The following is a 17174-nucleotide window of genomic DNA, read 5'->3' as shown; positions in this document are numbered from 1 at the left end:
CAATACATAGGAGAGACGAAACGACGATTAAAAGACCGATTCAATGAACACCGCCGTACCATAGATAGACTACGAGTAGTCCCTCTTTCGCTTAGTCCGTCGTGCGTAACGCGAAAGAAAACCGCGAGAGAAAAATGACCGCGCGAAATCCTGGGGGCGAGGAGTGCGCGTGTCGCGCGCTCCTCGCCTCCAGGGTTTCGCGCGGCCATTTTTGTCTCGCGGTTTTCTTTCGCGTCACGCAACGACGGACTAAGCGAAAGAGGGACTACTCGTAGTCTATACCATAGATAATCCTAACAACAAATCTAAACCTACTACAGCGGCCGAACATTTCCTGTCCTCTCCTAACCACAATGCTAACGACATGCAATTAATCCCCATCGAAAAAATCTTTTCGAACCGAGACTCTATCCGTAAGGCCAGGGAAACTTTTTTTAATTCAAAAAGGCAGAACAATTGATCCTGATGCTCTGAACATCCGCGAAGAAATATATTAATCGTTTCCATTTAATAACATACAATTGTTTTATTATGTTCTTTCATCATGTTATTTTATTTTACCGTAGGCTTATCTTTAATTTACACTGTCAATTACTTTTACGTATTTCCGGTATTACGTAAATATCGGCTACATAAAAACACGTCCCAATGTAAAATTTTCATTGTACCTGGAGAAGGCTGGTTTGGCCAGCCGAAACATAGTACACCTTCAAAAAATCATCCTACGTACGCGTCGGGTTTTGCTTTTGCATTCTTCAAGGATTAAACGCCGAAAAGTCCGCGATCGGAATTTAATTTTGGGTGTGCAAATGCTGCCATTTATGAAGACTTTGAGAATAAAATAGAAGTATGAATTGATTTTTAACTCGCACGTAGCTGTTTAAAAGAGGTGATAAAGAAAGTAAACGGAAAATTTCATCTCGTGTGCAGCTTTTCTCAGTCTCCTTGAATGACCTCCAGCACAGCTTCAACACGTGTTCAGGAGAGCGAGACTACCAATCAGCAGGAAGCCGGCATCTGACCGGGTAAAGACTATGGGCTGGTAACAAAGTTACATACAGAAGAGAAACTCACTAAGTCTTGGCTTTTGCGGTCCCAAATTCTAGCATGGAAAAGAAAAGGCAATTTACTTGGGAAGAACTTAGTCTTCTGAACAAGGAAGACAATGCTCACGTGGCGGTTCGAGGAAAGGTAAGGCTTGAGTTTAGAATTTACGCGCCAGTTTTGATCGGCAGCGATCATGATCCATGTTGTTGACCTTATTTATTTTTCGTTTTTAGGTGTACGATGTTAGTAAATTCCTCAACCGTCATCCAGGTGGTAAAGATATGCTGCTGATGGGTGCAGGGAGAGACGTGACGATTGTGTTCGAGACGTACCACGCTTTTAGTGATTCAGTACAAAAGTAAGCTTAGTTTCAAGTCTAAAGACTTGAACTCGTCGAAGAGTAAATTTTGTATTTTGACCTCCCTGACGGTGATCAGCTTACCTGTCCGTATGTGAAGCATTTTTACAAATAGTTTAATCATAGTTATGCAATTATTTATCTGTTTGAGAGCTAAAACGTGGGATTCTAAAAGGCCATCAGAGCCCAAAAATACAATTATAGCAAGTAATAAAGAAAGGCTGAAAAGAGGGTTACATAATGACATCGTCTGAGTTACGTGTATGAACAAGATACTGCAGTTCTCAGGGTATTTTTGCAGGAATGTACGTTTAATACTTAAATCTATTTTATAAGCAAGTAAAGTTGTGTGGATAAGTCTAAATAGCTTGGCGAAAATTTAAACTACAAAATTGAAATCAAAAGATTAGTCAAAACTAATGATCTTTGAGTCATCTTTTCATTCTGCATTAGTTTCCATGGTTCATTATTCTATCATTCACATTTATCCCATGTGACCACACACTCTTGCACATGCATGCATGCCGTCAGTCAGTCAGTCAGTCAATCATGGTAGGCAGTCAGCTGGCCTCCCAGGTAATTACCTGCGAGCAGGCACACATTTCCTCAGATACTCATAGTGCTAGAATGCTGCCTTTGCTCGCTGACTTGTCCAAGCAACTTTGCCACTCACAAGAATTATCTTGCTTGCAGGCTGACATTGAATCTGCTAGTCAGAAAGTTAACTTCAGAAGTGAGAGACAGACAGACAGACAGACAGACAGACAGACAGACAGATAGTCATTGCTTATCTGTGTTTCAGATAGTCATTGCTTAGCTAGGGTCTCAGTTATTCAGAAAATAGCAGCAACATTATTGAGCTGGCCTATGAAACAAGCTCATGCTGGTGCAATGAAAATATAATTGTCCACTCCAGCCAATGAAATCAAGACTATTGTTAAATTGCTCTCTACATTGAGGTGAGATGCTTTTAGGTTAGGTGAGAATGAAAGGGTCAGGAAAGCAGAAGGACTACAGGCTTATATGAATTTCTAACTTGTGATCCATAAGAAATGTAGGAATAATAATTTTGTTAGCCCAGCCTCTGTATAAAGTCCCTCTTCTCTTTCTCATTCCCCTTTCCTCTCGTTTGTGTCACTCTCAGCCCTCCCCACCCCAATCTTTTTTCTCCCTCTCCTGCTCCCTCCTTTTCCACCTTTCCTGGTCTTTCCCTTCTTTCTTCTCTCTATCACCCCACCTTCCCCCTCTCTCTTTCTATCTGCTCTCTGTTACCTACCCCCTCTCCCTCATCTGTCGTCATCTTTCCACCCCTCCCTCACCCAACAGCCTCCTTTCCATCCAGCCTTCTACTGCTCTTCCCCCTTTTCCCATTTCATTCTTCCTCCTGCCACTCCAGCTCTCCTCTGCTGTGCTTCCCCTTTCACTTTTAAATGTATGAGTTGTGGTACCCTTATGTTCAAGGGGTCATGACAAGAGCTTGACAACAGCCCTGCCTTCTATTTATGCCTCTCTCTCTAGCCAGAAAAATGAACTGTGTAATGTACATGTAGCTAGTGGACACCACATTCTGTCACTGTGCCAACCAATTAACCCCATCGTTGATCTAATGTTCTGCAGGAAGAACAAGTTCATATAAGTCTTCTATGCTCACGAAGGATGGTAGCTATAAACCTTTAACACACAACTGTACCTTTTGTCTCGATTAGGGTCTTGGAAAAGTATTATGTTGGAGAGCTGATCTCAGATGAGTTACCTACATTTCCGGAACGTGGGTAAGTTAATGGCACTATGTTTAATTTCCATCTTACTGTCAATAATCTCTTTCTCTATGAGGTCATCAATTAAGGTTAGGCAGCTACTTAATAGGTATGGTATAACAGTTTTTCAATTAACAAATTAATCACTAAAGGAATTCAAGACTCAGTAACACAATACTGTCAGATTGGCAGGTATATTGGTTAGCAAATGGCTCAGCCTTTGGCTGTGAGTGCACCTTTTGATGTTACCCAGTGTGACCAAAAAAGAAAAGCTTTTGGATAGAAAAATCATGAATCTACAAGTATCTCGCTTAGCTGGCTGGAGGCTTTCCATTCACTAGAAACTGGCATCTAGTGAGTGCAGAACAGGGAGGAGGTAGATTGAGGAGGTTGGGTGGGAAAAAGTGGTATGTGTGCACATACATGTGTTCGAGAGGGTTTATAAATTGATTATCACATTTATTCTTCTTAGAAACTGAATTTATTTGATAATTTGCTTACAGAGACATCATTGTGAGTAACAGTTGTAATACAGAAAGAACAGTAAAATTTGTTCTACATAATGTACTAAAAGAGGTAAAAGTTTGTACATGTACATTTTGTTTGTACAAGGCCAATAACCAGAAAAATTGCAGACTATAAAACCAAACATTTTCAACTTATTGTCATCATGAGGGTTGATGATAACAATAAGTTAAAAACTTAGTTTTTAGCCTTGTATATTAATATAAAAAATTAGATTAAATTTGTCAGATTACTAACAAATTGCTAATTTTCTTTACCTGCAGCCTCTTTTATCAAACAGTAAGAGACAGGGTCAAAAAATATTTCAAGGAAACTGATCAGGTACAAATGAGAGTGATAAGCATGCAATAAACAAGAAACTTTGCAAAGTCTTGTCATTTACAAATAATTTTGTAGTTTCATTAATCCTGTTTGAAAATTGTATGTTATTAAAACCTGCAACTTCCGTAACAATATTGTGTTCAGTTTTGTGTATGATGTAAAATTATAGGTTAAGGTGGCTCAAAACAGTTTCCAGCAGTTAAATTTGGATGGGTCATTATAACCTCTCTTTATCACTGAATGCTACAATCATGGTATCAAAAAATTGCCCAATCATTGGTGAACATGTTGTTATCATATTCGTGACACAATAGGTTACCATAGCAATGGTCTGGGTTTAAACCAGTATAAAATCGTGTGCCATGAAAAGTACAGAGCCCATGTGGCCTTGAACAAAACAAGAATGGGGCTATTTAAAATACTAGCCATACAAAATGCACGATATAGTTAAACCAGACGTTGTTGCAACATGCATGCGTGAAAGGCTATTGTGAATATTGTTTAAACTAGACAAGAAAGACTTCTATAATGTTCTAACACATAACAGTTCTATTGCGTTACGTTTAACAATAGTAAGCTAGTGATTGTGCGTAAATAGTGTCACGCTCCATTAACTGTGCTTTAACAATTGACTTTAAAGCTTTACTAAAGCTGTAATTAGGGGTGTTTTCAGCATGTCATACTGTTGCCATGGTAACTTATTGTGTCACAAAAATGATAAACACACTTTCACCAATGATTGGGCAGTTTTTTGATACCATGATTGTAGCATTTAGTGATAAAGAGTAGTTATAAACGACGCATCACAATCTAAGTGCTAGAAACTGTTTTGAGCCACCTTAAATAGAAATGCATGTATGCCAAACATATTAAGAGTCCCTGTCCATAAAAATGGAAAATAACTCGGCAAGGGTCGAAAATTCGATTTCGCTCATATTTTCATGGTAACCAGAAAATTTACGGGTTAGATGTATATTTTAGCATGGGCCACATGACTTGACCAATGTTAAGTTGAAATAGACACAGAGCTGATAATTTCGAGATGTTCTAACCTCATTTGCTGTAAAAGGCAGGTCCAAAGCCGATTTGACATGTTTCTCTCACCATTCGTCGCACCTAAAGCAGAAGTTTGCTTTTGTTTACATAACGTCCGATTTACATCGCCAACTGTCAACTTATTTAATGGTCGAATACCATGAATCTGTGACCCTCTTTCGACACATATGATTACCACTGCATCTAAGTCTAAAACGGGTGAGTCATTTGTAGATAGTTGCTTGCTTTGCACTACACCAAAATATTACGTTTGATCATCATGGTTTGATGGCTTGAATCCTTGCTTGCAGCGGTTCCTTTTTCGTCATGCAATACTGTCATCCCATTTTAGGGGGTGGGGGTAGGACAATTTCTATCCTAATATATAAGGCTCCGTAAAGCTGGGAACCACTGGGAACACACAATTGTGTTGAGTAGGAAGAGATTAAATTAAGAAATGAGAAGAATGAATAGTTTACCATTGCCCCTGTTGATATCTTTTACTCGACCACCGCTACCTACATGGCCTGCGTAATACTGTAACGCTAAACTCATACCTAGGTCTTTTCGCGCTGGCTGTGCAATTATTTTTGATTTACATGTAATACAGTGGGCTACCCCCGGGGAAATGGGTGGTGACCGCTTACTATGGGGCTAGCCGCTTAAATAGAGGTGTACCCTGAATATTTAATTTTTCACTATCGGGTTATAAATTTCTTGGTGAACGTGGAGTCAATTCAAGACAATCACGATAGACGTGTATTTGAATTATCACTCGTCATGCACCTTCAATTTCGGACCCTTATCTACCATCGCCCTTTCCAAAACAAAGTGTTTAAATTTTGGGTGGCCGCTGAATTGTCTTTACCCCTATGATAGGGGTAAAGACAATAGTGAAACCCTTATCGGAACGACTAAATGGTGGCCGCGGAGGTAACTGGTCAATAGGTGTTTTATTTACAATATTTTACTGACAATAATTTTGGACTGTATTGACAACAGTCCTCTATTTTCTGTTACAAACATACCGATGCCTCGCCACTGGGCAAACAAAATACGCCAAATAAAATGGCATGGCCAGGGCTATTTACTCGTGTAATTACTAATTAAATTTAGTCTGTTTTTCACATGAATTAGACACGTTGTGATTTCCTATTTTCATTTCAGCTAGTTCTTGCTTCATTGATCTATAATTTGTTTCATGGCGATTTTTTTAAAATTCTAGTGAGTACTGGCACTAGCTTTATCAGCTGTTGTCTGAAACATCAAAACATACAACAAACGTGATTTGGACCGAGGCCACGTACACTATAGAATACGATTATATAGATATACACATATTATTATATATATGAACAAACAGATGAACAATGATTAAATTGTTTCATTTATCCTGAGAGTGCTCTATACAAAATGGATCAAAATATGCAGCATATGCCGTGACAGCATTGCGTGACGAACAAATAACGGCTGTAAGATTGCGCTGCGCCGACACGCTTATCAGCAATGGTCAGCAATCAATCAAACGCATTATTTTGGCGCAGTGCAAAGCAAGCAACTATCTACAAATGACTCAGCCATTTTAGATGCAGTGATGTTCATATGCGCAGAAAGATGGTCACAGATCCATGGTATTCGACGAATAATAGGTTGACAGTTGGCGATGTACATCGGACGTTAACCTTGTGTAAACAAAAGCAAACTTCTGCTCTATGTACGACGAATGGTGAGAGATCGACTAGAAACACGTCAAATCGGCTTTGGACCTGCCTTTTGCAACAAATAAGGTTAGAACATTTCAAAATTATCAGCTCTGTGTCTATTTCAACTTATTATAGGTCAAGTCATGTGGCCCATGCTAAAATATACGTCTAACCCGTAAATTGAAATTTGACGACGGATGGTCAAATATTTGCATTTTTGACGTACTTTGAAAAGCTCTCGCGTCGCTCACAATCATTTGCCCACAGAAATTTTTACAGGAATCTGTAGATCATCCTTCTGCGATTCAACCACCAGAAGCTTAATCCATTTGAAGGTTTTGCACATGGTGAAAATCAATTATATTCACGAAGTACTTTTAAGTGAATGAAATACCTCTCTTCGAAATTTAATTGTTTTGCACCCAAAAAGACAACTCAACATCCCCTAAAACCAACCCAGTACACATTTAAACATTGGACAAAAATATTTGAGTGTTTTAAAGACGGAGGAATGATGTGGTTTTGCATGCGAGGCTCTCAAACTTGCTTAAGAAAATGGTGCGTCAAATGACGATTTTAACGGAAGTTGGTAATTTGCATATTTCTTTGAAATACAAGGATATTTTGCCAAAAAAAACTATCCAGTAGTTTTTGTCATGCCCTAGCCTATCTACCACAAGAATATGAGCGAAATCGAATTTTCGACCCTTGCCGCGAAATTAAGAATTTGTCTGATTTTTACAGGCAGGCACTCTTAAATAACTTTTATGATATCACTTCTTCTCGCCACTTTCACCCCCTCCCCTAAAGAACCAAGATGACAATCTTACCATTTGCTCACTCAGAATAATCCTTTGCCCTGGCCTTCCCACTATTTTTCCTTGAGTATCCCCCTGGTTATGTACGAGAGGAATTGTACAATAGCTAAATTATGGTTTTGTTATTAGGATCCCAAGTTTTCAGCATGGATGTGGTTACGCTACATCGGAATTCCAACAGTGTTACTTCTTCTTTGGAGTGCTCAGGTTAGTGTAATGCAGTGATTGCAATGATCAGTGAACCCCCAAGGAAACTTTATAGGCATGCAATAGCCCTTTTCATGGTTACCTTTGCTCATTTGCATTACAATAAAATCTAGCATGTGTGTGAGGCAATTTCGGGCTATTTTGTAGTTTTAGCCCGAAATTGCCTCACATCTGCGTTGGATTACATTGTAATGCAAATGAGAAAAATTAACTGTGAAAAGGGCTATTGTGAGTCACTTTTGGTGAAGTTGGAATCCTCAAAAAAGTATTGCATTGCGTTTATCATAAGCCTGCAATGTGTTTTGAACCATATAAATTACTGTTAATATAGAGTGGAACCTCACAAGTATGGTCACCAATGGGCCAATAATATTTGGCCATGTTAACGGGGTGGCCGTATTAACAGGGTACGTTCATATTTCGAGACTGGTCCAAATCGAGTAACATCTTAACAGAAGCTAACAGAGATATCACAATTGCACTTCTAAACAATTGTTCTTTAATAAGTGTCTGGAATGCAGATAATTTTTAAAAATTGAAACTTCAATTACTTCATACAATATTAACAGATGAACATAACTGGTTTGAGTGGCCATATAAATGGGGTGTAATTATAGAGGATTATACAGGTTTGAGATTTCAGAATGTGGCCATTGACTGTATTAATGGGGTGGCTGCATTAAAAGGGTTTTCTTATAAGAAAATGTATCCATGGGCATTTCAGCAGGACAAAAAAAAGTGGCCATAACAGGGCTGTCATTAACCCTTGTTCTCCACACCCATAGCAAATTTGTTACTTTGTGGGTAAATTCTTTCAGTAATGGGCAGTTTCACCTGTAGCGTCAAGGGAAAATCAAGCATACCCAGCCATAAGAGGTGTTACAGGTTACAGCCCTTAATGACTACCCTGCATAATAATGAGGTGACAGTATCAAAGAGGTGACTGTAAGGAGGGGTTCCACTGTAATACGATAGGCCTGCAATACACACAAAGGGTTGTTTGTTGAACTAATCATTTGTAATTTTGTAATTCTGACATAACCATTGCTATCAATGCTTAACACTATACTGAAGTACAGTTTAGTATTTGATGTTGTTCTCTGAATTGTTCTCTGCAGATGTTCTGGTTGGCCGATAATTTCTTTTTGTCTTGCATTGCTGCGGCTTTTATGGGATGGATGTGTGCTATGATTGGACTGGTAAACAATCATGATTCCAGGTAAGGATTATGTCGTCATGGTAATTTAAGTCTCCCCCTTGGGTGTACCTACCAGAAAGACCTCGGCTGATAAATCTCACGACATTTTTCCTGACGCGTGAATTCTAAACTTTATTAATATAGTGATAGGAAGTTTAAGTTGTTGTAAACCCATTAATTTTGTGATGTAACTATTTAGATTAGGAGTGCAGCAAGTTTCAAATAACTTATATGAACTTACCAAAAAAAATTTGCATTGCACCAGACTAGCTACAGAAAAGGTAATGAAATTATGCATTTGAAGAAAAAAGGCAAGCACTGGCTTGAGAGAGCAAATTACACATGCAGCAGTGGCAAATGGTCCTTTAGCATATGCATCTCACAGAATTGTTGTCAAATTTCAATGCCTGGCTAGCTGAGACTTTTGGATTGCTATCTTTGAGTCTCAATTATTTTTTTTGCAAAGCTGAGGAAGTCTCAATCTAGCTTGGTGAGGCACTGCCTTCACAAGTCATGGATTAACCATTCACCACCCTTCAAATTACATAAGACACTTCTAACCTCTTTTGGTGGACAAAGGCCTGTTCAGTTTATATGATTGTAGTAATATTTTCTGTTGTTTTGAACTTTAAGCCACTGTGCTGTGACCAGTCATCCTATATTGTGGAGAGTAGTTGGTCATATACATGACTTCTTAAATGGTGCATCATTCTATATCTGGATTTATCAGGTTAGTGTTAATTTGCCACTAAGGCTCAATTTGTTTTTAGTTTGGTTCATTTAAGAGTTCCCATACACTGCATATGGCTGCATACACTGTACATCAATAGAAGGTTTCCATTTTCAATCAGCTTTATGTGACAGTCTAACTTCTTCATTGTATTATCCAGACTCATTATCAGAATGACTTCTAAGATAATGGGTAGCATATAGATTGTCTCTGTCCATAATTATAAAGTAATATGTTATTAGTACGAATATTGTTTGAAATGGTTAAAGGGGCAATTTGCATACAAGAAAGGAGAATTTTTGTAAAATGCATGTTAGTATTAATATCCTCCTAATGTCACATGTTCTTCCAGGCTGTTTTAGTGTTACCTTATTTTTTTAACTCAGATTATCTATCACAAGGGGTGCGATTAGTGTGTTATTTAGAGTGGACATTTTGTTGGTTTATACACTGAAGTGGAAAATTTCATCAAGATCTCAGAATTTTTCTGGTCAATAAAAACCAAATCAGTGTTACTTGGCCATTATTTTTAAACAAATTCTGCAGGCACATGCATTACCTCTGGTTTTCAACACTCAGGTTTTAGTGGAGTTGTAACTGACCCTAGGATCACGTAACCATGTTGATGCAATTTTTTAAAACAGTTTATAACATGTATAGGACCTTGCACGTGCTCTGATTGGTCAAAAAACCCATGTTTTATCAGAATTTAAAGCATAGAAAAAGTGTGTTTTATTGTTTTTCACGACATTACCTCTAGTCAACATTTTTGTAGAGGTGGTGGAAAACAAGAAATTTGTGATGGTGTTCTCAACGAAGCAACAGAAAGTTTGGAAGACAAGGTTAACTTAAATAAAGAAGAAGAACTTAGAAAAACAGTTGAGAAGTCGCGTTTTGTCAAGCTATTGGAGGACATGTAAAATCTGTATTGATTTATCACTTTATTGGCTCGTGTTTTCTACATTTCCTTGGTGTTCTCAAATGCCCATTGTGTTTTAACACAGTGTAATACACGGCTTAGGCTTCTTTATTTGTTAATTAAATCATAACATTAATTATGTTGGTATCATTAGCATGCATTTGGTCATCATCCGTACACCAACATTGACGGCTTGGATCCTGATATTGTCACAACTGAGGATGTAAGTATAAAGAAAATAAATTAGTAAAACTGTTTCCTATTTACAAACAAACAAGCTAAAACTATACTCATCAATGCTGCTTTCAACTTGTGATATTCTTCCTACAAACAGTTGTAATAATTACATACATATTGTTTGAAAATAATAAAAATTAACTGAAATTAAAAAAAAAGAACTTTATAGACATGTATAATTTTTATTCGATATGCTTAAATTTTGCAGTTATTTGCTTGTATCAGTTTTATATCCAGAGTTTTCTTGTGGCTGTTTCATTAGCTAAACAATAATTTATTGGCATTCCTTTCTGTATCAATTGTTTGTCAGCATCCGGATATAAGACGGATAAAGTGGAATCAACAGTGGGTGCCTCGATATCTATATCAACATGTCTATGTGCCCCTTGTTTACTGTTTGGTAAGTTACGGGAATTAATGCAGTCCCTTTGACCTCTAGAAATTAAAAGTGCTTTAAGACGTAATGGGTAATTCCCAAAATTAACTATGTCTGTTGGCCGTGATTTACATGTATGACAAGTTGCCTAATAATTATTACCAAATAATGACTTTGTAATTATTGGCCAAATTGATAAACCTGATGGTCTTCAATGGTTTTCAAGAATTACATGTACATGTCAATGCTAACATTGAATTACTTGTTTAAGCAATTATTTCTTCCCTCTTTCTGATAGTTTCCATTTGTTTCTCATTTTCTAAAGCTTGGACTAAAGACTAGAATTCAGGATGTAACAATAATGTTCCTTATAAAGAAAAATGGTGAGTTGACTTCATTCAGTTATTACTGAACATAATTATAAACTGCTAGTTCTGTGTACACACCATCCTGGATGTTTCACTGTATATGTATCTACCTGTTGTAACTAAACGGTACATGTTTCCAAGTAACCTGATCATGTTTTATTTATATCAATTATTTATTTAAATGCAATATTAAGTCAACAGCAAGGAGCACAAGTCTTACCTTTACAGTAAGTGTTGTGGAAATTTGTGCATCCACCGGGATTGCATGTGTTCTTGGGCCAAAAGGCGTAAAATGTTGCTTTGACAAAATGAGAGATACTTTAAGTACCCTGATTTTTCCATCTCTTCAATTAAATCAAAACTAACACGAGCCAGGCAACGACTTATCACTGAAAACTAAGCATATTCCCCTCTCGCTTTATTTTCCAGCCATTTCTAAGATCATTTTGCACAATGTTTTGTACATGTAGGTCAAATAAATATTTCGTCAGCATCTCAGTTTGAAACAGGAGATGTTACGAGTAGTAAAACACAGTCTTTGTCTTTCAGGTGTTATTCGTGTAAATCCTCCTTCCAGGTCACAGTTGACTGTGTTTCTTGGTGGCAAGCTGTTCTTCTTATTTTACAGAGTAGTTCTCCCATGTCTTTTGCTCTCAGTATGGAAAATGGTGAGTTAAATGTTCATGCCGACTAATGCACTATTTAATTTATTTAGCATTTAGCCACTTACATGTGCACTTATGGTAGCTTCAAAGAAGTTCACAAATGAATGAATTTGACCCGTAAGTTTTGCCTTTGTATATCACATGAGCGCTGATTTCAAAATACAGCACTTACAATAGGATTTCATGTAGGTGAAGTCCTGCCCTGGCATAGCACCCATCAGAAAACCATAAGGGGGCCTGCATTACAACAGTACTGCTAATATTATAGCTGGTGATTGAGTTACGGCAGACTACCTGCCATAGCTTGGAGGAGTGTAGAGTCTCACTAAAAGCACTGAAACATTAAATTAAACAAGATTTTTTTTTTATTCCTTTAGGTTGTGCTCTTTATTATTGCAGACATTGTTGCCAGTTACTGGCTGGCTTTGACCTTCCAGGCATCTCATGTTGTGAGTGAGGTTAGTGTAATGAATTTTTTAAAACAGATTTATTCTAGATACTATGTCAAACATCCAGTCCTTGAAGTGATCAAAAGCCTAACTAAACTTGATGTAAGTAATATTTAGAGTTCACACAACCTTTTGTAACCTTTGGTTACCTTTTTTTACTTTAAATCTTGCAGGTAGATTGGGTGGATCCTGAGAAAGATGGAAAGATGACACAAGATTGGTAATTAAGTGCAATGTTTAATGCAATTTTTTTAATTTTTAATTTAAATCAGCTTGGTTGCACATAACTGAGCATTGCAATATCGCTTTTTGGTACCATTGCAAAAAAGGAGGGCGGGAATTAAATACACTGTAACAAAAAAGATGGAGAGGGGGAAGAGTGAATATTGTAGTTACATAGTATTAGGTACATTATGCAGCCTAGCCTTAGATAGTGGAAGAGCAGTCGCCTTGCAGTTAGTGCGCTCACTTCAGAGTCAAGCGGTCCGGGTTCGAGCCCTGGTCGGGGACATTGTGTTGTGCTCTTGGGCAAGGCACGCTTTACTCTCACAGTGCCTACCTCCACCCAGGTGTGTAAATGGGTACCAGCAAATTTAATGTTGCGGTAACCTGCAATGGACTAGCATCTCATCAGGGGATAAACTCCGGCCTGATGGGTCACTTGGCTCGTATGCAGACTTTACCTTTTCCATGTACATGTACCTTTTTACGTAGCATTTACATGAATTGTGTGCCTGTGAGACTTTATACCAATGCACAAATGAGAGCAACAGCCAGTTAAACGTGCTCTTATGAAGTGCGTTGTGACTCATGTGCAATGCATGCAATCCATGCCAATATTGTCGTGCAACTTGCGCTCTTTTCATATTTTATTTTGTGATAATGATTATTCTTGAAATCTTCTTGCAGGGCAGAGCTCCAGATACAAACAACTCAGGATTATGCCACAGACAGCTGGTTTTTCAATGTTTTCACAGGTTAGGAAGATATTTCGAGACTGACAGTGAAAAAAGCTTCACATGAGAATACATCGTGTGATGAAACACTCAGCTTGAACTTTGTTCAATAAGTATATCACAGCAAGACCATACATTTAACAGTTCAAAGGAATCACCTTCCAGTGATGGATGCGTTTTTGGTGAACTGCACTACTGATAATGATAAATACAATAGTGTTGATGAAAAACTCGCAACATTTTAGTAGTTTACGTGCTCCGGATATAACCACATTATGCTGTCTGTAGAGGTGTCTTTTTCTCGGATTTGCTATTTTTCTTGTAGCCTTCGATTCGTTTTTAAAAAAAGTGCCCGAGAGTTTACAGTACATAGGATGCTTATGTCCTTCCAGTTCTTTATTCTCAAAATCATGCATGCAGTTCTGTATGCAATGCAAAATGCAAAAGAAACTTGTACCAGAGATCAGGACCCTTTCAACTACCTAAAGAAGGTGTGGTTACGTATTATATCAAACACAAGAGATCGTGTCTTACAACATAACGAAAAACCGAGAACAGAAGATTGCAGACGTACATGTAGATGATCAACGAGTTTTATTAGATAATAGGAGGTATTGATTAAAATCTTGATGGTGACTGTTAAGTTGTTGATAGTGATTTTTTCCCATTTCCCAGGTGCTTTGAACCATCAAACTACTCACCACTTGTTCCCAGGCGTGAGTCAGATTTACTATCCAGAAATAACTCCCATTGTACGTGAAACGTGCAAGGAGTTTGGTGTGAGGTACAACTACAAGGATACATTCTTTCAGGCACTTGGTTCTCACATTGGACATCTCAAGAGACTGGGACAGCAAACACAACAACATAAATTTACTAGCTCCAGGAATGACTGAGGCTTTTTTAACATTTGGAGGAGCGCTAGAAATGTTGGAAATCTCCTCGGAAACAATAATGTTCAAAATACTTGTAACTTGCTCCAATTCATAACTAGTCAAGAATAGTTCTTACTAGAACTGTCACATGGCCATGGCGCCATAATGACATGTAGTGTTTCCTGGGCCTTGTTTATGATAATTGAGCTTGGCAGAGACAGTTTTTTTTTTTTAATTCTGCAAGTGAATTTATGAAAGAACATTTCTTTTATTGTGTTCAGTGTTTCCTCAATAGGTTGTGACCAACTGAATATAGCGGATTCTGTAAAGCACCAAATGTATTACAGTGCCTCTTGTGTATTAAGGCGGCGAAATACGAGATACAAAAAACCTCAGCTTGTCGCGCAACGTTGTTTCGTTGCAAGTATTGGGACGATGTTTCGCGTTTTTCACCTTGCGTGATCAACTTGTCGCGCAACAAAAACATGTGTTGCGGGTTGAAGAAAGTTGTTGCGAAAAGTAGAGCACGGGTCTACTTTGAGCAACAAATTTTGGCTTTGTTGCTCGTTTTTCATCAAACTCACAACTTGTCACGCAACAAATTTGCTCATGTTGCGCGGCAAGTTGAGGGTTTTGTATCTCGTATTTCGTCGCCTTTAGCCTGTAGTGGTTGGATTAGATATGTACAGTATGTTACGTTCAATGGGTCTTGAAAGACTTACTCTAAATTTTTCAAGCTTTTCAATCTTAGTACAGCGTAATTATGCCCAGACCTCTTCGCCATTCTCTCAGTTTGAGAGTGTTTTTTTTTTTTACCTTACCAAATTATTATTTTTAACTTTCATATATTTGAAGTTAAGTTTGTACTAAACATTACTCAATTTTACCATAACATAGTTCTTTTAAAGGGAAGAAATTATGCCTGCGACAGCAAAATTTGATTTAAACCTATCTGTGGACTGTAATAAGAATCTATGCAGAAGTAGTTTTTAGTGGGTAGTTAGCTAGTGGGTATTTGGCCATGTCATCTCTTTCTTAGAGCCAGAGATGTATATATGTATCCACCAACATTTTTTTTACGATAACTGCAGAAATTCTCGCGCGCTCATTGGCTAATTTTTATTGTCAATAAGCGGACAGACATGAATTTATAATTTATGCGATGCGTCAACGAGCGAGAGCGGGCAATTTGACAATTTGTTATCGTAAAAAACAAGTTGGAGTTGAGTCTGCGGTCCAATATTCTTTTGTTTTAATAGGTATGCAAACAAGGTGAAAGGGTCAATACAGTGCAGAATTGATCCTTTCGCCTCGTTTGTGTGTCAAGCCGCTGATAACTGCAATAACAGCTATTGATGTCAGTTTTTCATGCGTGTGTTCTGTTATTGACAATGAATTTCGTCAAAACATTGTCAAAGTAGTCTGCGGATCCACTCGGCTATGGCCTCGTGGATCCACAGCTACTTTGACAATGTTATGGCGAAATTCATTGTCAGTAAGAGGACAGACGCATGAAAAACTGACGTCAATTTGTTAACTATCACATCATGCAGTGTCCCGTCTACGACAGATTGCACTAGAGCCCTCTAAAAGCGGACATCTCCTAGGTTTTACATAGCTGTGTCGCTTGTCCTGAATGTGTCCGAGAAAGTAAAAGAAAGATAAAGTTCTCAGACACAGTTCACTGTAGTTTTATTAGTTGTAATGTATTTGCCCAGTTCAAACGCTTCTTTGTCTTAAACCTTGTGGTGTAGAATGTATAACGTTCCTGTACCGCACCGGACGAAAAGTTGTGAGATATTGCTGATCGCTGAATGAAATTCAGTAGTTAATAAATGGTGTATTTTGCTAAGGGGTAAAGGGATAAATGTTTTAAAATTCTAAGTTATCTAAGTATCAGGATTGCAGCACAGCGAAACCTGTATTAAACGGACCCCACATTAAGCGGACACTCTCTATTTAGTGGACACCAGGTTGAGTCCCTAAATTTTCTTCCCACATTTACTGTAAAATAAACCTGCATTCAGCGGACACCTCTGTTAAGCAGACGCGGACACCAATATTACTGATGCCGTTTCGTTTTACAAAACCTGCAATAAGCGGACACCTCAAGGGCTTTTTACTTGTAAAAGCTTACAAAAGGGTTAATAATTAACTAATATTGCACAATTTATTAGAACCTGTTTAGAGCGGACACCCTGTACTAAGCGGACACTAGTGAGTGCCCTAAGGATGTCCGCTTAATACAGGTTTCACTGTATTGTCATTCTTGAAACGGTGTGTATAAAATATTTCAATCTATGTTACAGATTTGATTTGAAGGTTATTGAATGTGTTCTTAGGAACAGTTTTATTTCATTTGAAAACTGATTACATTTAAGCATGAACTAACTGTTAATTCGTAAACAATCCATTCGTTGTCTGGTGGTAGATGACACCAGATAACAAATGACAGTCATTTGTTTTGCCAGGTTCTACTATCATTTTCGCGGCTTGTTTCTACATCAGTTCACATTTTAACAATCGTTAAAAGGATGATTTTGGCTTAAAACCGTGGCACCCAAACCTTTTTCACGCGCTTGTCGGAGTGGAAACGTGGACACCAAGAGAGCATAAGTAGCTCTCGAATT

General features: G+C 37.9%; 1 protein-coding gene across 1 annotated transcript; it reads left to right on the top strand.

The window, feature by feature from the left end:
* The first annotated feature begins 969 nt into the window (after positions 1 to 969).
* LOC145466459 (uncharacterized) lies at positions 970 to 16923 on the top strand. The gene is made up of 15 exons (XM_081450180.1): positions 970 to 1191; positions 1281 to 1405; positions 3112 to 3177; positions 3951 to 4008; positions 7694 to 7771; positions 8890 to 8990; positions 9603 to 9699; positions 10773 to 10841; positions 11166 to 11255; positions 11557 to 11614; positions 12149 to 12267; positions 12642 to 12722; positions 12887 to 12933; positions 13623 to 13690; positions 14345 to 16923. The coding sequence occupies exons 1-15, from the start codon at positions 1108 to 1110 to the stop codon at positions 14563 to 14565; spliced, it is 1362 nt and encodes a 453-aa protein (XP_081306306.1). The 5' UTR covers positions 970 to 1107; the 3' UTR covers positions 14566 to 16923.
* The last annotated feature ends 251 nt before the right edge of the window (positions 16924 to 17174 follow it).

The sequence above is a fragment of the Orbicella franksi genome, chromosome 13 (assembly GCF_964199315.1).
Source record: "Orbicella franksi chromosome 13, jaOrbFran1.1, whole genome shotgun sequence".
NCBI lineage: Eukaryota > Metazoa > Cnidaria > Anthozoa > Scleractinia > Merulinidae > Orbicella > Orbicella franksi.
This window is presented reverse-complemented; position numbering and strand designations above follow the sequence as displayed.

Excerpts from the sequence above, each read along its gene's own strand:
- LOC145466459 (XM_081450180.1), top strand. The coding sequence starts at position 1,108 with ATGGAAAAGAAAAGGCAATTTACTTGGGAAGAACTTAGTCTTCTGAAC. Across the intron at positions 4,009-7,693 it reads ATTTCAAGGAAACTGATCAG|GATCCCAAGTTTTCAGCATG; the intron begins GTACAAATGAGA and ends TTTTGTTATTAG. Across the intron at positions 12,723-12,886 it reads CATCTCATGTTGTGAGTGAG|GTAGATTGGGTGGATCCTGA; the intron begins GTTAGTGTAATG and ends TAAATCTTGCAG.